Source organism: Plecotus auritus (genome assembly GCF_963455305.1).
Source record: "Plecotus auritus genome assembly, chromosome: 3".
NCBI classification, from domain to species: Eukaryota; Metazoa; Chordata; class Mammalia; order Chiroptera; family Vespertilionidae; genus Plecotus; species Plecotus auritus.
Window position 1 is genome coordinate 91,040,035 of NC_137772.1, and position 25,576 is coordinate 91,065,610.

General features: G+C 39.2%; 2 protein-coding genes across 2 annotated transcripts in view; one reads left to right on the forward strand and one right to left on the reverse strand.

Moving 5' to 3' along the window:
• GTF2F2 (general transcription factor IIF subunit 2) overlaps positions 1 to 25,576 on the forward strand; it is a 166,374-nt gene that overhangs the window by 42,177 nt on the left and 98,621 nt on the right. The window lies entirely within an intron of this gene.
• Positions 16,835 to 17,845, reverse strand: KCTD4 (potassium channel tetramerization domain containing 4). Its single transcript, XM_080658623.1, has one exon. The coding sequence runs from the start codon at positions 17,724 to 17,726 to the stop codon at positions 16,947 to 16,949; it is 780 nt and encodes a 259-aa protein (XP_080514749.1). The 5' UTR covers positions 17,727 to 17,845; the 3' UTR covers positions 16,835 to 16,946.

A 25,576-nucleotide genomic window follows, 5' to 3' on the forward strand; every position in this document is an offset into this window, starting at 1 on the left:
TTCAACTATATTCTTATGCCTTGTATCATTTTATGTTTTTGTAACATTTGGTTTGGAAGAATTAAAGAAACTTTTTATGCAGACATATAAATTTACAACGTTCACATCTTACCATTAAGCAGTTAACAAATAGGTAATCTGTTGAGCACTTATTTTGTTCACTACGGTGAGCACTGTGCATGAATTATTTCATTTATTTCATGCAAGGAGCCTGTGCGGTAGGCACCATTGTGATTTAATTTATTGTAAGAGGAATGGGTTTACATAGGATGTAATTTGACCAACATCATCCAGTTTATAAGCCTGTGCCCTAAATCATACTAGTTTTCAGAGTGTGGATGCTTTGAGTAATGCGCAGCAATGAAAATAGAGAAATAGAATGGAAAAATTTGCCTTTTTATGTTTGAATATTTCAAACATACCCTGAAGTAGAATAAATATAGCAATCCCTATATACCCCTCCCACCTTTAGGGATTTATGGTAGATCTCTCCCTCCCCCTCCCCCGGCATTATGCTAGATTTTTTAATGTGCTGTCAGTGATTAGAGCAAGTTACTTTTATTAAAAGATATTTTACTTTATTCATATATATTTGTACCCCTCATTGCCCTGCTGAATTTTATCTCCAAAGGCTCTACAAGGCTGTATATTACTGTGATATATAGTTTCACTTATTATACACTTTAGTAGTTCCTTCATAAATTCCCTATTGGTTTGTCCTGCAGAAATGAAAATAATCTGTCTGATCATTGTCTGCAGATTATGGCTATGTTTTTAACATGCCACTTTCTAGATGTAGATGTCTAGTGTAGTGATTCTCATCTAAGGCCAACCTTGGCAGCATCTGGAGACATTTTTTATTGTCACAACTTAGAGTGTATTACTGGCATCTAATGATCAGGACATCCTGCTGTACACAGAACAGCCCCTCACAACAAAGAGTTATTCAGCCCAAAGAGAATAGAAATCCTGTTCCAATATAAGAGAAATGATATTATTTTTAGTGGACAAGTAATTTAGTATAGCTACTGATGATATTATTAAAGTTATAAAATACAGTAGTCTCCCTCTCTCACCCCCATCTGTAGTGGTAACATTCCAAGACCCCCACTGGATGTGTGAAACTACGGGTAGTACACTATGTTTTTCCCTATACATACATACCTATGATAAAGTTTATAAATTAGGTACAGTGTGAGATTAATAATAACATAGAACAATTATAGCAATATACTGTAATACAAGTTATGTCAGTGGCTTTGGGAACATTATTATTTTTTAAATATGTTTTTTATTGATTTCAGAGAGGAAGGGAGAGGGAGAAAAAGATAGAAACATCAATGATGCAAGAGAATCATTGATCGGCTGCCTCCTGCACGCCCCCTCCTGGGGACCAAGCCTGCAACCTGGGCATGTGCCTTGACTGGAATTGAACCTGGGACCCTTCAGTTCACAGGCTGATGCTGTATCCACTGAGCCAAACTGGCTGGGGCTGGGAATATTATTAAGTAAAATAAGAGTTATGTGCACACAAGCACTGTGATATGGAGACAGTTTATCTGATAACCTAGACAGCTACTAAGTAACTAGTGGGCGGGGAGCGCATACAGTGTGGATGCACTGGGCAGAGGGATGGCTTAAGATTCATCATGCTGTTCAGAACATGAGAGTTGTGCATTTCTGGAATTTTTAATTTAATATTTCTGGATAGCAGTTGACTGCGGGTGACTGAAACCAGAGAAAGCAAAACTGGATAATGGGAGGTGGGGGGAGTACTGTAAATGTTCACTTCCCCAGTGGTTGTTTTTGTTGTTTTCCTCCTATTCTTTTATCCTGTCCCTCCTCCTGTCTTTTTACTTCTCTTTTGTTATATCAGAAGAAATCTAAGTACTTACAGGAGACTGTTTTTGAGGTCTCATCTTCTGTTTTTTAAAAATATCTACTCTTAAGTACCCTATTTTTTCACTAGCCATTGTTTGTCAGATTGCTCCTTTAAAACAAATTTGGGCATTTACCATGATCATAAAAGCACAATTTTTTTTATTCTGTACAAGTCCTGACTGAAGAAAATTTATGGAGTAACAAATATGGTGTTTTAAACATTTCACTACTTTTGAAAAAATTTTTACATTTAGAAAGATATACCTTCTCTGCTTCTTTCTCACAAAAGTTTACCAGAAAAAGAAAAATATACTTTATTTTCTTTCCCATCCCACTCTCCCCCCCCCCCATTTCTTTTTAACTTTCATTCTGGAAAATTTTAAAGCATATATAAAAGTAGGGAAATAGTATAGTGAACTTTAATGTACCTATCATCCAACTTCAGGTTATCAACATGTGGTCATTCCGGTTTCAGCTATACCCCAGCCACTGTCCTTTTGTACCTTACTGGATTATTTTAAAGAAAATAATTCACATCATTCCATCCTTAAATTCTTCAGTACATGTCTCCATCAGGATTCTTTTATAAAAAATACATAACCGCGCAGCCTGTGTGGCTCAATGCAAAAAGACGTAGTAAACATTTTTTTAAGTTCTGAAATAAAACCTCATTCTTCCATGTCCTTACCAACTGTTAGAAATAGGCAGCTGTGGCCTGGCCGGAGGCGAAGCACTGACAGAGCCGGCAACAGAGCCTGCCAGCAACTCTGAAAGGCTGCTGAGTGTGAAAAATGCAGCTGATGTCTTTGTTTTTTTTAGAGCTCTATATGTGCATCAGTCCAGTTTCTTGCTTATATGGTATCATTAGCAATTCCAAAAGAAGAAGGGGGAAAATTCTACAGACACATACTGTTTTTATGTAGATACTAGAGACCCGGTGCATGAAATTTGTGCACAGGTACAGTCCCTAGGCCTGCCTGCAATCAGGGCCATCTTCCCCAGCTGCCCACAGCCAGCCCCTCCACCCGCAACCACCTACCCCCTGTTCCCCATTCACCATCGGGTGATCAGTGCCTGATGGCCGGAGAAAGGGACCAAGAGGTGGTCAATGCACCTCATAGTGACTGGTCCAGCGGTCATTCTGCCGTTAGGGTCAATTTGCATATTACCTTTTTATTATATAGGATAGAGGCCTGGTGCACGGGTGGGGGCCGGCTGGCCTGCCCTGAAGGGGGCCCCAGTTCAGGTTGGGGGGTCCCCGCTTGGAGGTGGGGTCGGCCGGGGCAAGGGGCCATGGGGTTTGCAGGCTGGCCACACCCCCGATCAGGGTGGGGGTCCCTGTTGGGGGTGGGGCTGGCCTGGGCAAGATGCCTCGGTCAGTTTGCAGGATGGCCATGCCCCCGATCGGGGTGGGGGTCCCTGCTGGGGTGTGTGGCCAGCCTGGGCTTGGGGCTACCAAGGGTTTGCAGGCTGGCCACGCCCCCATCGGGGTGGGGGTCCCTGCTGGGGAGTGGGGCTGGCCTGGGCGAGAGGCCTCGGGCAGTTTGCAGGCCATCCATGCCCCCATTGGGGTGGGGGTCCCCGCTGGGGGGCGGGGCCGGCCTGGGCAACGGGCCATGGGCAGTTTGCAGGCCAGCCACACCCCCGGCTTTTTCAGGAAGGATGTCTGAAAGACATCCGGCCTATCCGATCTAATTAGCATATTATCCTTTTATTAGTATAGATATATTTGGTTCCCTCTAAAAGATCCTTTCTTTAAAATACATTTTATAGTTGGAAGTTGTGGCCTTCTCTTCTAGCCTTCTCTGCTCAGAGAGAAAAAAAGCAAACTACACAGGGCTGTTGACTCCATCCGTTTTATTATGCAGAACCTTTTTCTTACTCTATAACTTATGTGTCATTGTTAAGCAGTTTCTTGAGAGAAACACCTGTACTGTTTAGCAATGGCAAATGTCTGAGGACATTTAGAGCAGTTCTCAGTCCCTTTTTTTCACAGCCTCTATGTAAAGAGTGATGTTTGTTTCATTCCCAAATTAGGGACAGACTCCCATGGACCAGGGACTGTGGTATAGATGCCTGAGATGCTCTTTGTGCCTGCCCATAGTTCTTCAGCCCCTTTCATTTCTGTGCACACTGGCCAGTTTCTAAATCTTAGCATCTCTGTCTCTGCCTGGGAGCTTTCTCTGCTGGCAGCTCCTCTGCCCATCTGATGGGCAGGTCAGAACTGCCAGGATATAAACACACCCTCCGGGAGCAGCCCTCAACCAATATCTGACAGGAGTTGGTGTGTGTATACTAAATACCCAGCTCTAGTAACCTCATGTGGGATAGATAACTCCAGGCACACGTCTTAACCCATCTTCCCGAGTTCTGCAGCAGGGTTAAACAACAGTTTTCCACAATGGTACACAGCTACTACCAGTGTGCTAAACTCATCTCTTTATTGACTTCTTTCCTCTTCGTGTCTTTCCCCCAATGCTCTTTCAGTTTTCTGGGGTCACTTTGCAAATAGACTACCTGAACTTTAAAACCTTGTCTCTGAGTCAGCTTCTGTCTTTTCTTTTCTTTTTCTTTTTTTCTTTTCTTTTCTTTTTTTTTTTTTTTTTGAGAGAGAGACCTGATGTGTTCTTTGATCCTCTGCCTTCCCTCTGAAACTCTGTGCATCCAAATGATTTAAAACCCTAATGTAATACCTGGGGATACTGCAGGTACAGTATACTTTAATAGACCCAAATATCCTAAGACTGAGGTTCAGCTAGATTTTAAATAGGAAGCTAACATGTATAAAAATGGTATCTTTGGAGCATACCATCTTTTTTTTATGGCTGTGTCACTGCAAGCGTTGCTTTCTCTCCTCTTAATTGCTGCCTGTTTTGCTTCCCAATCAGCTCCTTTTACCATTCTAACTGAACACCATCATCTTCCTCAGCTATCTCTCCTCCCACCCTCTATCACTGAGCACACTGCTGATGCCTTCTCTGGGCTTCATTACAACCGCCCTCAGTCCCACTGGGTAAACATCCCTACCCTTCTCTTCATTTGGACTTCTTTAATTCTGCCATTAACAGTCGTTGCAATCTCAAGAAGGTTTTCTCAGATACCACCTCTCGTCCCTATTTCTGACTTATAACCACTAGTCTTTTATATATGTAGGTTCTCTATATTCTCCAGCCTTTTTGAAATACGTAAAAGCCATTAGAATATAATTTACTGAGGAAGACATGTGCAAGGGAAAAATATACTGCATTAACTGAAAAACCTCATTTTTTGGAAATAGTTTCATTTCAAGACTATAAAATTCATGGAAAATAATTCAAATAACTTAACTGCATCACTGATTCAACTGACATTCACTTTCCACAAAAGCCATTACTTGCTTCTAACTATTGTCAGAAAAAAATATTAAAAGGCATTAAGTGAAAGAAAGAAAAATTAATTGGAGCCTATGTAATAAGTTTATCCGACTGTGTGTCTCACAAAGATAACCAGAGTCTCTTCATGTTAAAAAATAAGAAAAATAAATGTTTTAAACTGGAACCATGACTCGTATTTTTATTTTTTTAATATGTTAGTCTTTAAGAAGTTTAATGTTTCTAATATTGCAGCATTTCTAAACAGTACTGGTTGTGTCCACTGTAACACTTTCGCTTAAAAGTTAAAAAAATAAATAATATAAGGAAGGAACCAAAATTACTCAGGATATGTAAGAGTTTAGTACAGAAAATTTAATATTAAATCCATGAATTAAAAATCAAAGCACAGCTACCAGTGTTCTATATTTTGTTTGTTTTTTATTGTTGACTAGAGGCCCGGTGCACAAAATTCGTGCACTCGGGGGGGTCCCTCAGCCTGGCTTGTGCCCTCTCACAGTCTGGGAGCCCTTGGGGGATGTCTGACTGATGGCTTAGGCCCACTCCTTGTGGGGAGCGGGCCTAAGCCATCAGTCAGACATCCTTAGCGCTGCCGTGGATGTGGGAGAGGCTCCCGTCATCATGCTGCGCTCGCCAGCCATGAGCCTGGCTTCTGGCTCCTGACCACTAGGGGGCAACTCCTGCGTTGAGCATCTGCCCCCTGGTGGTCAGTGCACGCCATAGCGACTGGACATTCTGCTGTTCGGTCAATTTGCATATTAGCCTTTTATTAGATAGGATAGTACATTGTTCTATATTTTGATTGGAGTAGTGGTTACATGGATGTGTTCACTCTATGAAAATTCATCAAAGCTATAAATTTATGATTTGTGTATTTTTCTTAAATGTAGATTATATTTCAATAAAAATATTAACAAAGCAAAGCACAAGAGAAACACACATTTTGTTAAAAATCCATCAACCAGATCTCTTAGTTGGTTCAAAAAATTAGATCACATGTATTAAATCATATTGTGTTAGTTTGCTAGGACTGCCATAACAAAATACCACTGACTAAATGGCTTAAGCAACAAATATATTTTTTCACAGTTCTGGAAACCAGAGTCCAATATTAAGGTGCTGTCAGATTTAGTTTCTTCTGAGGCCTCTCTCCTGGGCATGCAGATGGCCACCCTCATGCTGCCTCTTTATATGGTTGTTCCTCTGCACATGTACACCTGGTGTGCCTCTGGTTGACCAAGTTTCTTCTTATAAGGACACCAGGCACATTGGATTAGGGCCTCCCTAACTAGAGTTACAGTTTACTATTTCTGCATTGATTAGGGTTTCTCCTGAAGCTGACTCTGGGTTATGATATGACATTTGATTGGGAATCTGGGAATGAAATCTGCAGCACAAGATTATGTCTGTCCCATAGTTTTCTAGTATGCATTATTGGAAAGTAGTGCATGATATTTTTTTTAAGTATGTTAGCTTTATCATTAGTGTAAAAATGCAAGCAGTAGCTTTTCTTGATCTTCTGTTGACATATTGGCGGGGGTGGGGGGGGGGAGGATCTAATTGTTTGAGTAGTTTACCACAGAGTTACTAATTTAGAAACTTGAAGATGAAAATATTAGCCAGTTAGGGAACAATGGCTGCCCTGCTGGTTAAAGCCTCAGACTCTTCTATCTCTCTGTCTGCAGGTAGCATTTTATGTAACTTCCTTCATTCATCCCTTACTTACTGTTTCTTAAAAATTGGCCATGTCTGTCTTCCACCAGTTCAATTTTTCAGACTACATTTATCTTTTCTAGTTTACTTCACTCCCTCCAAGAGAACTCTAAAACAGCATACCAGATGCTTTAGATCCTAAGCAGTTTTTAATTGCTCAAAACTACAAGGAAACAGAGGAGGATTGTGCCCCTCTCCATCCACCTTCACACTCCTCCTCCATCCCCAAAGCGAGGGAGGGGAATATGGTACAAAAGTTGATTGTATCTCAGAACTCTGTAAAGTTGTTCCTTTGCTTAACTAGTATATAAATACCCTCCCCATTCCACATTTGCTTAAATATATTATTTTCCTTAGTTGTTCCCATAAGAATTTTCAGTTCATTTTTAAAAATTAGTTTGGTGGTAATTCTCAGGTAGCTATTCTGGATTTAATCCAGTAGTGATTCTGTACCTGAGTGAGGGAAATTTGCCTAGCTCACAGAGGTTTCTTTCTTGGTTAGATTTATTCCCTGACCTATGAGTCACCCCCTTTTCCTTTCTGTGGTCGTAGCCACCACATGTCTCAGAAATGGGTTCTTTGTCCTAGTTTTTTCTTCTTTCAAACTCACTAGACTGACTGGATTCCCTCTTGGTTAACTTGGGTGTATTCCAGTATTTTAAGCCAAGTCTTGACCTAGTCTAATGAATGGAACTGCCAGTCTTTCTTTAACATTATCTTACCTTTTTCAAGGCTTATGTTCTCTGCCGAGTCTCTTATTGAGTTGCTGGGTTTCCAGTCTGAAGGAGGTATCACACAGTGGTCAAAAGCTTGGCACTTTGGAGGTGGCTTACTAGCTGTGTGACTGTGGCAAGTTGCTTAACTCCATGGATCTGTTCACTCATCTGTAAAACAGGGGTTCTTCCCAGCTCTTATCTCTTACGATTAACAGGCATCCCAACATAGCAGTGATTAAACATATTTTTCTTTGTAAAGGAAATTCTGATGTTAGAAATCCAGTTCTGGGATGGCGATTCCATGGTTATTAGCACTGTCTGCTATCATTAGTTTGAGGCTTCCATCCTGAAGGTGATGCAGACTGACTTCTGCAATTATGATCATCACATCCACATCCCAGGCAGCAAAATGGAACAAAGCAAAAGGTTCGCCTGGCTTTGTAACCCTTTACAGGACCATATCCAGAAGTAACACCCTATGAGTTTTTGCATATATTCCCATGGTCAGAACTTGATAACTTGGCCACACCTAGCAGCCACAGAACACTGGGAAATACAGGCTTTTATCTGGATACAGTTGCCACACTGAACCATGATTCAGTTACTAACAAAGCAGAGAAGAATGGGTATTGGATTAATTAGCAGTCTCTGCACCTCACTTTAAAGGAGGTAATGCATGTTAAGTACTGAGTACTGTGCCTGAAACCTAGTAACACCTCAGTGAATGTCAGGCATTTTTATGATCTCTGCTAAAAAGTCAGATTATCAGCACATCCCACTTTTTTCTTACTATTTTTCCACTCATTCATATTCTTTACCAAGGAAGTGACTTTTATAATTCTTGAAACTTACAGAAACAACCATAGATGATTTCTTTGAAGGGAAAAGGTACAAAGTAGTAGTTGTTCCCTTGTTGGAAAACCATTCATTTCTGTAGAAGAGGTTTCAGTTTTTTTACTTATTTAACAATTCTTAACATTGGTGGAGTTGATATGTCTCTTTTTACTTTGATTTTTAAATTCTCAACCACTTTCTTTCCCATTGTCTTAAACCAAAAAGACCATTGTTTTGGTACACATTAAGATAAAGAGAATTAAAAGTAATTCTACTTAAAATATTTTATTATATCCTTTAGTTATATTTAGTCTTAGTGTGATAATGAATGAAGAGTGGGAATGCTTTTACTTAATGCATAGTGTTGGCTTCACCCAATACCTCAGTGTTAACTGTTAAGTTTTTATATCTAGCTTTGTTATTTTTCTATACACTGCGTGGCCAGATTATTATGATCTCTGAACGCATAATAATCTGGCCACTCAGTGTATATCCTATATAATAAAAGGCTAATATGCAAATTGTCCCCTCGACCAGGAGTTCGACCAGCAGGCAGGCCGGCCAGCCGCCCTTGTCCACTCCCCGTGGCCAGGCTGGCCGGACCCCACCCATGCACAAATTCATGCACCGGGCCTCTAATATATATAAAATTCGTGCAAGAGTAGGCCTTCCTTCCCCTGGCTACCAGCACCGGCTTCCCTTTGGCACTCAGGACCCAGGCTGCTTCCCTCCTCTAGCCGCCCACAGGCACCCAGGACCCCGGCTGGCTTCCCTCGGGCCATACACACACACACACGCACACACACACACACACACACACACACACACACACACACACGAGTGGCCAGATTATTATGCCTTCAGAGATCATAATAATCTGGCCACTCAGTGTATACTCATTGTTTAGTAAGTTTTACAATATACAATTTTTGTTCTTTTATTAGCAAGAGATAGTTAAACCTCCGTTTCTTGCCTCTTAAGTACAGTCAACCTTATCTATAATAATAAAAGGATAATATGCTTATTAGACCAGACGTCATTCCTGACAAAGCTGGGGCCGGAGGGAAGCCAGCCGGGGTCCCAGGTGCCTGAGGGTGGCCTGAGGGAAGCTGGCCCGAGTGCCTTTGGGTGGCCCAAGGGAAGCCAGCTGGGGTCCTGGGTGCCTGTGGGCGGCTGGAGGAGGGAAGCAGCCTGGGTCCTGAGTGCCAAAGGGAAGCTGGTGCCGGTGGGAAGCCGGTGCTGGCAGCCAGGGGAAGGAAGGCCTACTCTTGCACAAATTTTCATGCATCAGGCCTCTAGTATTCAAATAATCTAAATGTTGATAAGATAGAAGAGGAGAGGTTATATTTACTTGGGAACCAAATATAAATATAACTGGGAACCAAAAAATAACTCCTGCTTCCAGTTTTCAAGATAGCTGAATATTTATATACTGAATTGCAATGCGTTATTTTTTGGCTGTGTTGTAACAAGTAAACATATTTATCACAAATGTCTGCAGTTGAATTTTTTTGGTTTGTTTTATAAATCAGTCACATGACTTTTAGATTCTTTTGTTTGCTGTTTCTCTACCATAATCATCAGATCTTTATTAATAAGTATTTGTGTATACAGCTAAGCAGGAGTTTTACAGTCTTTTTCTCTAAGTGTTTTTTTTTAATATCTATACAGAGATAGGAAAAGTATGTAAAAATGTTAGAATGTATGATCATGGGTGTCTGCATGCATACTTATTTCTAATATGTGTTTTCCCCCCAAAAAATAAATATAAATAAAAATTTATCAAATGGTATGCTACGCAAAGTAAATGCTAAATGCTCCAGTTTTTTTTTAAAACCGTATTAAGTCATAGAAAGTTATCAAATTCAAGCAACAATTGAGATTAAAGTTAGTATCATTTAAAAACTCCTAGCCTTAAAAATTAATAAACATCTGTCATGAAGCAAAATCAGTAGGGGTGGAATTAAGAAGAAATCGGTATACTTGCTCAATTTTATTGTAATGATGTAAAAAAATATGTGCTAAACATCCTAGAGAATAGTAATCAAAATTACTTTTGAAAAGTTGGGCCTGTCTTCAAAAAGGAATTTTTAAAACTTAACTGGATTGTGTATTGTTGTTGTTTTTTAAAAAGATATATCTATACTAAAACTTACTTTTAAATGTCACTGAATACTCTAGAATCCGGGTTTGGAAAAACTTGTCATACTATTTATATAACACTTCAGGTATTGTATCATTTGATGAATTTATATTTTATGCTAGGGCAGTGGTTGGCAAACTCATTAGTCAACAGAGCCAAATATCAACAGTACAACGATTGAAATTTCTTTTGAGAGCCAAAAACCGACTTCTCGCATGGGCCACGAAGTTTCAATCGCACTGTACGTGCGCGTCCGCACGTGGTATTTTGTGGAAGGGCCACACTCAAGGGGCCAAAGAGCCGCATGTGGCTCGCGAGCTGCAGTTTGCCAACCACTGTGCTAGGGAACAGTTTTTGAAGATATATAATAAAGAAATATATTATTATCTCACTTCAATTTCCAATTCAGTATTTTTTCTCAAATGACTTAAATAAAACTAATTTGCACATTTTATATACAAAAGGCTTAATGTACATTTTTGCATTGTTGGGAAATTTAGTTAAATGTAGGTAACTTATAATAGTTTATAATATTCATATCAGTAATTTCTATCACTTGATAGAAATTCTTGAACTATTGTGTATTTTTATCAAGACGATTAGGAATACAGTCACCTCTTTATAAATTATTTTAGGCAAATTTAAAATTTTATCTTAGTTATTTCTCTCTACCTGGTATACTTTTCTTTTTTTCCTTTTTTTTTTCAAATGTATTTTTATTGATTTCAGAGAGGAAGGGAGAGGGAGAGAGAAACATCAATGATGAGAGAGAATCATTGACCAGCTGCCTCCTGCATGTTCCCTACTGGAGATCAAGCCCACAACTCGGGCATGTGCCCTTGACCGAAATCGAACCCAGGACTCTTCAGTCTGTTGGCTGATGCTTTATCCACTGAGCCAAACTGGCTAGGGTCAGTATACCTTTCTTTATCACTACTCCCTGGGTGTTTGTTCACAGAAGCAAATTAATTTTAATATTAGTTTAAGCAAAATATGATTAGGAAGTCGACTACAGAAGTAGCCATTATATATTTCAAAGCTAAATACAAGTAATTTCTAAGTTATATTCTGTTTCGGGTAGTCCACGTTACATCTCTGCTTATCAAGGATAATTATGATTCAGATACTCCTACTTTTTTTTAATTCTTTATTGTTTAAAGTATTACTTATGAATCCTCCCCCCCCCCCAAATTGGCCTCTCCCCGCTCTCCCCTCCCCCAGCACATGCCCCCATCCTCTTACTGACTGTGTCCATGGGTTATGCTTATATGCATGCATACAAGTCCTTTGGTTGATCTCTCAAACCCCCCTCCCCGCCTTCCCCCTGAGGTTGGATGGTTTGCTTCTATGTCTCTGGATCTATTTTAGTCCATCGGTTTATGTTGTTCAGATACTCTAATTTTAACCTTGATTGACATCGATGCAATTTAAGACAGTTAAGCACAATTTAGTAGATAGGGGTATCTTCAAGATTGTGTTATCACATATATTACTGCTTACTGATTTTAAATTGCTGAAGAAGCAACTGCAATGATAATTTTGTTCTTTATACATAAAGCTAGAGAAGATGGAAGTCCCAAGAAACTTCATATATAATTTTAAACTCATACAAATGAAAACTGTATTTGCCTGTAGCAATTTAAAATATATTCTACATCTTATAGTATTCATCACAGTATTAAGCCTGTGTTTGTTAAAAGTTATCCATTCTGTTTATGTCTAAGTTGAAAGTCTAATTAATGTGCATGTGCATCTTTGTGCCTATTGTTCATGGTTATGTCATGAAGATACCTTTACACAGGATAACAATCAGTGTTTATTGAAAGTCTGTGATGGGTGAGGCACTTTACAGATAATTTAGAATTTAATTTAAGCCTTATCAAAACTCTATCAATTAATCATTATTATCTCCATTTCACTATGAGGATGTTAAAAAATCTTGGCTCAGTGGTAAGCTTTGACCTATGAACCTGGAGTTCATGGTTCGATTCCCTGTCCGGGTTGTGGGCTCGATCCCCAGTGTGGGGCATGTAGTAGGCAGCTGATCAATGATTCTCTCTCATCACTGATATTTCTCTCTCTCACTCTCCGTTCCTCTGTGTAATCAATAATATATATATTTAATCTTGATTACAGTCCTGTAAGCACGTTAGTGGAAGTTCATTGTATTTAAACCCTGACTCCAGAACTCATATGTGTTTCACTGTGATGTATGTTTTTCTTCATAATGTATCAGTTCTGTTGACTATACAAGTCATAAAAAGTTAACTTCATTTTCACTTAACCTTATATGTGAAAATCTAGATTAACCAACAGACAGATTTGGGATATTCTTTGTTCTTGGGAAATGATTCACGTTATGTTCTTTAAATAACATCACATTAAAAATATTATTTGCTTTCCCAAAATTCAACTTTTCACTCAAATTTTAAGAGTACTGCATTGTGCCCTGGCTGCTGGCTCAGTGATTAGAGCATTGGCCTTTGCACTGAAGGGTCTCCTGTTCTATTCAGAGTCCAGGGCGCCTACCTGGATTGCAAGTTGATCCCTGGCCCTGGTCGGGGCAAGTGTGGGAGGCAACCAGTTGCTGTGTCTTCTTTCCCATCTCTCTCTCTCTCTCTCTCTCTCTCTCTCTCTTTCTCTCTCTCTCTCTCTCTCTCTCTCTCTCTCTCTCTCTCTCTCTCTCTCCCCTCCCTCCCTCTCTCTCTCTCCTTACCTCTTCCTCCTTTTCTATCCCCCTCCCTCACTCCCTTCCATTCTCTCTAAAAAATCAATGGAAAAAATGTCCTCCAGTGAAGATTAACAATAAAAGAATACCTGCATTGTGAAGTGATTTTATGAAGTGAGGCAAACCTGTATTTTATTATTCTGTGTTCAGCGCATACTTCATGAATGCCTATTTTATGCCAGTTTGTAGGTGTTAGAGATATAAGTGGCCTACAAAAGCAGACGTGGTTCCTGCTGACTCTGGAACTAGTATACATGGGTTTCAAATCTTGATTCCACCTTTACCTCCTGATAACTGTATGATCTCAGCAGGTTCTTAGCCTTCTAAGTCTCTGTTTCATCTGTAAGAAGGAAAGAATAATAGTACCTTTCTTAGGATCAATTGAGGTTTAATTGAGATAATGTATGTTCATAGCCTGTAGCTGGCATGTGATAAAACAGTGTTACCTTTTATTGTCATCTTAAATATAGCATTTGAAGTATAAGTAATTTTCTTTAAAGAAGTAACTGAACCTTTTTAATCAATATCATCATCTTTAGTCTGGGATAGTAGTCATCTTTCTTGAATTATTTGAAAAGTCTCATAAGTGTTTCATTTGTTCTACATGCTTCCATATACATTTTAGAAATATAGTACACCATAGCCATGTTTTATTTTTCATATTTTAAGGACAGTGCTATAATCACTGTTAGACAATTCCAAATGCAAGAGTATATATGATTGGTTCATGGCAGGTATAGTAACCTACTTTTTATTACCTGTTTTCTGGGGAAAAAAATAAATAAATAAAGAGTCACTTTGTGACTTATTCTTTGGAGAAAAGATTTAAGGAAGAAATTCTTCAGTGACTACAAACAAAAATATTATGACAGCTTTACTCTGACTTACAATTGGCATTTTTTATGATTTCTTGAGGGTTTTGTGTGTGTGTGTGTGTGTGTGTGTGTGTGTGTGTGTGTGTGTAACCCTCACTGAGGATATTTTTCCATTGATTTTAGAGAGACTGGAAGAGAGAGGGAAAGACAGAAACATCGATGTGAGAGAAACACATCAATTGGTTGCTTCCTACACGTGCCCTTGACCAGAATCAAACTCAGGACCCTTTGGTCTGCAGACCATTGCTCTATCCACTGAGCCAAACCAGCTAGGACTCTTGAGTTTTTTAAATGCAAAGTATTTCCAGATCTTCTTAGAAAACAGTAACACTTAAAAGTAGATATTTTCTACACTTACAGCACAATATGATTATGTAAGTCCAACTGCAAGTAATTTTGAATTTTAAAAGATACATTTATGAAAAGTTATACAAGAGTGATCAACCTAGTCAAATTTACTTTTAGATTATCACATTGTTTTAGGATATCATGATTTATTAAAAGCTTGAGGAGGAATTAAATACATCCAAATACAGTCCTGGCTGGGTGGCTCCGTTGGCTGGGGCATCATCATCCTGTACACCAAAAGGTTGTGGGTTCGATCCCCAGTCGGGGAGCATACAGGAGGCAACCAATCGATGTTTCTCTCTTTCCCTTCCTGTCTCTCTAACAGTCAACAAATACATATCCTTGGGTGAGGATTAAAAACATTTTTTAAGTGTATCCAGATAAAAATTTTTTAGAGACAGACATAAAAATGAATGACAAATTTAAGTAGTGGTTTCCATCAACAATAATTTGTTATAACAGTTAAATTCTCTTTTGTGAATTGATGCAAAACCTTACTTATAATACTTCAAAGGAGATTTGTATAGTTATCTCCTGTAAAAAGATATGTCAGGGCTATTTTTAGTATCTGTAATGAAATTCTGTTAGAGAAAATTTTGCTTTGACATTAAATCACTACAGTGTTTTTTATTACCAAAGTCCAAATGCCAAAGAAAAGTCAACTCATAAGCTGAGTAGGTATATAAACAGTTCAATTTCTGAACTGCTAAAGTAGATTTCACTATTTTTTCTATTTTCATAGTTCCTTTAAATCCTCGTTTAAAAGTACATTAAATTTTTAAGTACATAAGAGAAAAGTTGATGTTTTCATTGAAGCATTTTCTTTCTTGTTATACATAAAATTGTATGGTTGATGTGAAGTGTATTGTGGTTTTTTTAATGTGGATTTTTAAAAATGACTTCTTTATGTAATAGATTTTAAAATATTTCTCCTAGTATGTACAGCCACCTTTTGTGTTATCTTAAATGTTGTAACTGGAAGTAATAATAGTTTTGTTGCTAATTCTAATTTTACATGTGTAAGCCAACTTTTAGCACATATGCTAATTTATGTAATCTCAGTAAAGATTTTCAAAAATATCTTGTTAATATTTATTAAAAAATTAAGATTTAGTTGCAAGTTTTAATGGTTAAATTTGAAAGGAGCAAATTTAAGATATAATTTATTCTTAGAATACAAAGTAAATAAGTGGTATAGAAATGACTAGCTGTTATTTGGTAGTGAAAAAATGCACTCACATTTAAAGGTGATTTTCTACATTATTTCATTGAGGTAGCTGTATATAAAACTTAATTTAAAAAAACAGCTTCTTAGTTAGCATGAAGTAAAAAAATTAAACACAACTCAGTGAATAAGAATAATGTGTAGTGATGTTCATTTAATATTGTTGAGCTTGAAAAATGAATAGATAAGGTGATTCTGAAAATGAACTTCTGCCTGTATTATTCTAATACCATACTCTGTTGAGATGAAGTTATTTGTGCTGTGTTGGAGCTCAGCCTGCAAAGAAGTAAATTTGCTGATTTTTGTCACTTGCAAGACCATCCACTTATTAGCCTGCCAGTTCATTACACCCGTGCATAATATTGTGTAAAATCATCAAGTGGTACTATTTGTTTTAAAGTGACACATGTAACTTTTTATTATAATGATTAATGCAAGCAAAGAAGCTAGTAGTGCTTTTATTTTTAATTTTTATTTTCAGCAAGCAGTTTTCTAGGAATTTTCAGCAATATATCAATTCAGCTATAATTCAAGTATTTAATACAGAAATTATAAATAAGCTTTTGGTGCCTACCATTAAAAATTAAATCAATAGCTTTAATGCCTTCTTACACTCTTTTTTGTTTCACTATGCTCTGTTTTAATAAATCTGCATATCTGTTTTTCTCTCAATGGTTAATTTTACCAGTTCAGTTTCTTTGTAGATTTTTGCCATAAGTAAAAAGGATTTTAAATCTTGTAGCCCCTTCAAATATTTTATTACCATTTACTTAAATGAATAATAATTTACATACTTGTTATAGAAATACCCAAGACATTTTGATTAAAAGACAGCTTAAGGAAAAATAAACAAATACAGGCATTCCGTCTTTATTTACATTATATAGAAGATCACTGTTTACATTTTAAGTTAAGAGTCTGATCAGCAGGAAATCCTAGAGAAGGACATTTTTAGCAATAGTATTTACATACCGTTAGCTCACAGTATTTGATTAGCGGCAGGGCTGTCAGTAGAGACCTAGCTAGGCACATTATTTGGGATGCCTTTGATGCTGTGGTTTTCCGAAGCTTGCTGGCTGCATGCTTGTTGCCTTTGTTCGTGACACAGGTAATTACTTGATAAAATGAAGTGCATCGCTGTGAACAATTGACCCTTTGGAACAGTCCAGGCTGGTCAGCAGTCTGAAACCACACTTTAAAGCCATCATTATAGCCTCAAACTTAAGAGTTTCCAGGGTACAGACAAAGGTGTTGTCTTCCTTTAATACAAGTCGAGTGCCATTTTCAGACTTTATGAAGTATTTAAATTGAATGATATTTGACGATATTGAAAACTCCTCTGGAAAACCATCCAGCCTGCTTTTGGACACCAGAACAATGCGAGATTTGATTTTTGATATGAAGTCAGGAGCATTACAGAAGATTCTGAGTCCTTGTGAGCGATCATGGTTATCTGTTATTTCCAAGAAAGTAGTCTCTCTGGATGTTAGCTGTTCTTTCTCCCACCTGGATTTCACTTCCTCTGCCAGTCCCTTGAGCTGAAAGAATTCTGCTTCTTGTGCGAGAAGTTGATTTTCTCGAAACCCTTCGGGCAGTAGAAGTTCTCCATTTCGTAGGAAGTTTAGGACATGCCTGAAGAGGAGCCCATCCCTGTCTATGAAATAATGGCCATCAGCATCAAACGGGCAGAGGATTTTTCCATTTACTATACCTTCAAGGAAAGTGTCGGGGTACTTGGTCAGTGTTTGCTTTTGAGTAATGTATAAATATCCACCAACGTTGAGGGTCATCAGTGAAGATTTGCAGTTCTTTCCTTGGTCAGCATCTTCCAGGCTGTTGTGTTTCCCTTCATATTCCTTTTCTTTATCTCTTCTGTTTACTTTACACTCCATTTTGGAAAATGCTATTTCAGCTTGTTCTTCTTGGATTTGAAATTTTTACAAAAACTGCCTCACAAACACGCCTTTATTCAGCTGCAGCCTGGTGATGGAATGAAAGTGCTGGCAGCATCGCTTGCTCTGTCAGCTCGGTTTTGCAGTAGGTGGCGTATCAGCTATGTATGCAGGAGCTCTCTGGAGTAAGACGAGGAAAAAAAAAGATAATTTGCATTTAACTGTATCAGGGAAGGAATTTGTTGTGAAAAGATTTTCATGTATATTCTTTGAAGTAATAAAAGTTACTCAGAATAAATTGAATTTTCTCTTGGCAGTTAAGCAATTATAATTGTTTAATTCTCCACTAAGTGTGAGTTTTTATCCATTTCTAAATGTCTACTAAGATATTACTTAATAAGGCAGACTCTTCATATTGAATAATATTATCTTTTGGAGAATACTGTATATTGAATTAGTCTCATTTTTTAAAAGTAAATTATAAAGAGAAAACCTAAAGAGAAAAGAACTAGGTATATACGATTTTCTCTTATATAAAAAGCCACACATTTCACAGTGGTGTAGTCATTTTAGAAACCCAAATGAGAACATTTAAACCTGTTATTTGTGACATTGCACTTGTATTTCATTGTATTTGTATGTGATTCTGGTTTTGGGATCTTTGCAAGTGAGAAGACTTCTTTTAATATCTTTTTTTACCCTAAAAGTAAAAAATTAAATATATAGCCTTTGCAGTAATCATTTACATGTTTTCTTGGTTAAGATTTCCTATAGAATATGTATAAGCTTGTTTCATCCTAAACAAAAGACTTGGGCTGATGTAGAAAATATAACTGTGTGTGTGTGTGTGTGTGTGTGTGTGTGTGTGTGTGTGTGTGTGAAGATAAAAGACAAATTCAAAATACCTACTATAAAATAGTGACATGGGAAAGTTGATTTTTGTTGTTTTCAGTGTTTGCAAAGGATGGAGAGAAGGACCATAACCTAGGCTTTTGTTTTTTAATTTGGGAACTGGAATGACATGTGAGTGTTCCTTCTTCCCCTATAACTTGCCTACCAACGCATTTTAGTGATCTGAGCTTTCAGTTCTAGAATTTAAAGGCCCATGAGAAGTATGAACATTGTTCCCAGTACACTATTATTTGACTGGTCTGACTGCTAAATTATTCTGGGGAACTACATTGTTTTCAGAATCATAGGACTAGATTTTATATTACATTGATTTATATTTATTTTACATTAAAATAGACATTTTTAAATTCTTCAACAGTATGTTGATAGAACTATTGGAGCAGATTCTTCTAAACATGCTTACCTCATATGTTCTCTAAACAATGTTAGATTTCTCAGTCATAAAATAATTATATTAGTCCTGGCCAGTAAGGCTGTTGATTGGAGGAGACAGAGGGGGGAGGAAGAAGAGGGAGAGGGAGAGGGAGGGAGGGAGGGAGGGAGGGAGGGAGGGAGGGAGGGAGGGAGGGAAAGAGAGAGGGGGACGGAGAGGGAGGGAGGGAGATCGCTTCCCACACAAGCCCCAACCAGGGCTGGGAATCCAACCAACGACCCTTCTGTGTGTGGACTGACACTCAAACCATTGAGCAACACTGGCTGGGGCCATTATGAAGATTTTTAATTTTAACATTTATATGTCACTGAGATTATCAAAAGTCCATTGAAATCAAACTAGAAATCTAAAACATAACATTTTTTAGGGATGGTTATTGCTTAGAGACCATGAGATTTAACCTCTTAGTTTTACCAAAGACACAGTTGCATTCCAGAGAATTTTAAGTGTTTTATCTAGAACTTTATAGTTTGTTAATGGCCAACACTAAGTACTAAAGCTTCCTCTGAGCCCTGTCTCATTTAAGAAGAGTTTGCTTTTATATTCTGACAATTTCACGTGTGTGTTGACTTTTTTTGGAATCAAGTCTTCTTTTTAAGACATAGTGAATAGATTGGAATTTTTGGTACAACTTTGCAAATATTTTCATGGAATTTTTATGTTCATCATCACTGCACATGAGTAGCACCATATAATGGCAGAATCAACCAAAGTTCTTTTCATGAATGTTATGCGACATCAGAATCAATAGAACATAACTGTAATATAGTGATAGAGACTATGCTGGTATCTTCTTTGTATGTTTAAAGTGATGTAGTCAAATACTATGTGATGCTGGGTCTGCTTCCTTTCACCCTGTTACTGGAAGTGAAGCTAGTGCTGCTAGAGGATGGGCTTCCATGGGGTGGGAAGGTGAGGCAGCAGAAGTTGAACTTCTGACCTCTTCAGCCCTCACTCCAGGGCGCTTTACATTTGCTAACTTGCTCACTTCTGGTTTCGGATGCCTGTTTTTAAAACTACTGATGCTTGCTCTTTGTTTTTGTTGCTTGTTTCGACAGACTGAACTATCCCATCAGGTGCCTCTATCCTGTGGTCACTTTTTCTCACTCTAGTGTTCTTGGCTTCTGCAAACTTGACATGTATGATTTGTTTGCCACCTGTGGCTTGGCAACAATAGTGTAATGGAAACCTTGTTAAGTGCCTGACTAGGATCTGATATGAAACTATAGGACTCTTACTCTGTGTCTTCTTGTCCCCACTTGTAGTCTTAAAAATGAAAAATGGCATACAGTAGGCCGTTTTGCATGTAACTTCATTGCAAAATGGCACACAGTAGGCCCCACCTTACCCTCATCACTCCATGTTATCCCATTAAAACAAGAAGATGGAGGTTTACAGAATTGCAGGGGGTTGTTCATCATTCCTGCCTATTGTGGTCCACATGCCCCTTAGGAGAAAGCACCTTGGTTGTTTTTTGTTTTTTGTTTGTTTGTTTTCAGTCTATTCTAAACTTATATTTACTGGTCTGGGGCATGTGGGGTAGGGGAAGCTTGTCCTAGGTAATGTCAATCAGGTAATAAGTATGAAAATGGTGTTTTAGGACCAAAGCTAATGGAAATATCCATGGTTTATGTGATCACATTTCTCTGCCTTACTGTAGATACAAACTGGAATTAAGCAGATCAGTAGATTAAGCAGAAGAGCTTAACCCACACATCAGTGATTAGCTCACTTAGTTCCACTAGTCTTGAGAGTTTCATCTGCTTTGCAGACAAAAAGTTTTATTGGAGTTATATTACCTCTATCTTAGACATCTGTAAAGCACACATATACAGGGCTTTTTAGCCAACTTTGAGGATTTAAACAAAGCCATTGTCAGCTTCTTGATATGAGTATATCCATTGGTTAGGCCCAATTCCTACCCAAATTCTAGCTAAACCTTTCAGTATATAGTGATGCTAATTGTTCACTCTCTGCATTAGGCAAAACTTATTCTAGGCCAGTTGGAGTCATTCCCATCTTATCTACCAATTCCTGACAGGAAATGGTGTCATTGTCATTACCATAATTCAATATGAGAAACATTCATTTTGATACTCAGCTATGACTATTTCACTTTAGCGTCTTCAGTTAAAAAAATAAAAATAGCTTGGCTGCTGTGGCTCAGTGGATGAGCATCGACCCATGAACCAGGAGGTCAGGTTTTGATTCCCAGTCAGGGCACATGCCTGGGTTGTGGGCTCTATCCCCAGTGGGGGCCTTGCAGGAGGCAGCTGATCAGTGATTCTCTCTCATCATTGATGTTTCTATTTTTCCCTCTCCCTTCCTCTCTGAAATCAATAAAAACATTTTAAAAATAAAAATAAATTGTACAGTATAGTATATTAACATTTTTAAAGAAGCAAGAATTTAATTCATTTTAATAAAAATCTGTTTAAGTGTCCAAACTTTTGTTTTGTTTTGAAATATAAATTCATCTACATTAGATGTTTTCTGGTACCGGGATTGTACTAATACAAGTGCATACTACCTCACCTACCTTATATTGCTGATTAATCAGTGTCTAAGTAACTATGCAGATTACGTGTACCTTGGGTCTCACTGGGTATAACCTTTAGCTAGAAGGTGATGTGGATGGGTGGTTCCAGTCAGATGAATACACTTGTAAATGTTTTACAGTGTTAAACTGCGTCTTCAAAGAAGCCCAGGAAACTTTGCTACACCAGCAAATTTTTAGCCTCATTTGAAGAGTTAGAGAAGAATAAAGCACCATGTATCAGAAGATGCACAAATAAAAATGACAGACTAAATGAGAAATTCAGGCAAAATTCTATCCATATTTCTTTGCGTTTTATTCCAGAGGTCCTCTTGAAAACAATTTACAAATCATATTAACTAGTGTTTTAAATGTACTTTGGGAGCTGAGTGTTTCAGTGAAACCTATGTTTTATAATTCTGTAAGCAGGAGTCATTCAAGTTTTTTTAAATGAGTTTTCTTTTTTTTGAAGTGTAACCTATGAGTTATTATTCACTAGAAAATTTTATTGTAATCAGATAAGCAAAGCACTTCTATAAACCATAAAGTGAACTTTGAAATTGTATTGAACTCATTTATATATTGCTATTTGGCAAAACAGAATTTTTCATTCTCTTTGAAAAGATGTTATAAATTAACTAGAGGCCCGGTGCATGAAATTCGTGCATGGGGGGTGGGGGGGTGGGGAGGAAGGGTGTCCTTCAGCCCGGCCTGCACCCTCTCGCAGTCCCGGAGCCCTTGGGGAATGTCCGACTGACACCACCACCGCTGCGTTCACCAGCCCTGAGCCCGGCTTCTGGCTGAGCAACACTTCCCCTGTGGGAGCACACTGACCACCAGGGGGCAGCTCCTGCGTTGAGCGTCTGCCTCCTGGTGGTCAGTGCGTGTCATAGCGACCAGTTGTTCTGCTGTTCGGTTGATTAGCATATTAGCTTTCTATTATATAGGATAACCATTATCTACATTCTCAAAATTAGGTACATTACTTAAACTTATGAAAGTAATATTACTTTGAAATCAGTGACCAAACAGGTCTCTTCTCCCAAATGCTGTCCCCTATCATATTCCTTCTATTGTCCTCTTATCTTTAGATCCTCTTGTGTCTTTAGAAGTGAGATGGTGTGGAGGAGAGAGAAGGCCTGAATAGCAGAACAAGATACGATAGTTCATAGGAGCAAATGCAGTTTCTTATTCATAGAAAGTAGAGTGATTGGGAATTAGGAATGGAGAACTTTTATTATATTGCACATTTTGACATTTAACATTTCTGAAACATTAAGCATTTCAGGGTATATGTTAAAATTATTGGCTTATTAAAGTTTCATGGCAGTATTTTGTCTTTCTTTAGTGACACATAAAAATGGTGAATATCACAATTGACAGTATCTTAGATTTGATGAAATATTTGAGCAGCACTATGAGTTATTACTCCATAAAATAAAACTAACAGAGATATAGGCAGAGGAAAAGTGAGCAGGGGTGGTGCATATTAAATTATCTAGGGAGGTTATAAAAATACCACTTCCTCTTGCCCTCACAATGCAGTTAGAGAATAATCTCTGGGAGTGAGCCTCTGCAGTTGATTCTAATGGTCAAGCAGAGTTGAAGGACTACTTTATTAAAGACGATGAGGTCAGGAAAGGGATCTTATCTCAAAGGAGTTTTTGATGGAGACATAATTTCTACCCTGTTATTTGTGAGGGTCACTTACTATTAAAATACCATAAAAATCATAAAGAACTAGTGTATAGTATTACTACTGTCACTAATTAAACATGATGAAGAAAACAGGATGAAATTAATAAAACTTGGATCATAATCAGTGATTTTAAAATGTCAGTGATTGCCTATAAGTATTTCATTAATAATATTGATAATATTAATAATAATAATATCCCTCCGCTATGTTATAATCTTTCTAAGCATGGTATCTGTGTTTTTTTGTTTTTTTTCCCTTTGTGCCCCTCATCACAGGTAGTACAGTTTTTGGCACTGTTTAACTAAAATATAGCACTACAGTGAGAGTCTTTTCTCTGGGAGACTTAACCTTTCCTGGAAGGATTGATTTGTTTTTTTCTATTTAATCACTTTTTCTGTTGTTTTTAAATTCTTTCTCATTTCAAGTGCTGCAGCCAAAGCTGGATTGCAACCTTTGATGAAGATCTGAATAAAACAAACTATTACAGTACTATGATTTCCTGCCCTTTTGCATTTATTATGATACTAGAGGCCCGGTGCACGAAATTCGTGCACGGGGGGGGTGTCCCTCAGCCTAGCCTGCACCCTCTCCAATCTGGGACCTTTCGAGGGATGTCCGACTGCCCGTTTAGGCCCGATCCCACTGGGATCGGGCCTAAACGGGCAGTCGGACATCCCTCTCACAATCCAGGACTGCTGACTCCCAACTGCTCGCCTGCTTGCCTTCCTGATTGCCCCTAACCACTTCTGCCTGCCAGCCTGATCACCCCCTAACCACTCCCCTGCCAGCCTGATTGATGCCTAACTGCTCCCCTGCCAGCCTGTTTGCTTCTAACTGCCTTCCCCTGCAGGCCTGGTCACCCCTAACTGCCCTCCTGTGCAGGCCTGGTACCCCCCAACTGCCCTTCTCTGCAAACCCAGTCACCCCCAACTTTCCTCTCTGCTGGCTGGGTCACCCCTAACTGCCCTCCCCAGCAGGCTTGATTGCCTCCAACTGCCCTCCCTTGCAGGCCTGGTCCCTCCCAACTGCCCTCCCCTGCTGGCCTGATCGCCCACAACTGCCCTCCCTTGCAGGCCTGGTCCCTCCCAAATGCCCTCCCCTGCTGGCCATCTTGTGGTGGCCATCTTGTGTCCACATGGGGGCAGGATCTTTGACCACAAGGGGGCAGCCATCTTGTGTGTTGGAGTGATGGTCAATCTGCATATTACTCTTTTATTAGATAGGATAGAGGCCTGGTGCATGGGTGGGGGCCAGCTGGTTTGCCCTGAAGGGTGTCCCGGATCAGGGTGGGGGTTCCCTTGGGGTGTGGGGTGGCTTGGGCGAGGGGCCTGTGGTGGTTTGTAGGCCAGCCACGCCCCCCAGCGACCCAAGCAGAGGCCCTGGGATCTGGGATTTATTTATCTTCTACAATTGAAACTTTGTAGCCTGGAGTGGAGCCAAGCCTTCTGCTCGCTCCATGGTGGCAGCCATTTCTGTTGGGATTTATGTATCTTCTATAATTGAAACTTTGTAGCCTTAAGCGGAGGCCAAAGCAGGCCAGGGCTGCAGAAGCTTGGCTTCCTCCATCACTGTGGGCAACCCTAGCCTCCTGCTCTCTCCAGCTCCATGGTTGCCACCATTTCTTTTGGGATTTATTTATCTTCTGTAATTGAAACTTTGTAGCATTGAGTGGAGGCCTGGGCCAGCAAGGGCAGGTGGAAAGCTTGGCTTCCTTCATTGCCAGGGAAACCCAAGCCTCCCTCCTGCTCTCTGTGGCTGCAGCCATCTTGGTTGGGTTTATTTGCATATTCCCTCCTGATTGGCTGGTGGGCGTGGCTGGTGGGCGTGGCTTGTGACTGTAGCAGAGGTACGGTCAATTTGCATATTATTCTTTTATTAGATAGGACTAGAGGCCTGGTGCATGAAAATTTGTACACTCCAGGGGGTCCCTCAACCTGGCCTGCTCCCTGGGGGATTGGGCCTAAGATGGCAGTCAGACATCCTTCTTGCAGCCCGGGAGCCCTTAGGGGATGTCCAGCTGATGGTTTAGTCCCACAGGGAGCAGGCCTAAAACCACAATCGGACATCCTTAGTGCTGCCAAGGAGGCTGGAGAGGCTCACAGCTGTCAGCCCAGCTTGTGGCTGAGTGGAGCTCCCCCTGTGGGATCACACTGACCACCAGGGGGCAGCTCCTGCATTGAGCATCTGCCCTCTGGTGGTCAGTACATATCATAGCGACAGGTTGTTCCTGGTCATTCCATTCCGCTGTTAGGGTCAATTTGCATATTAAC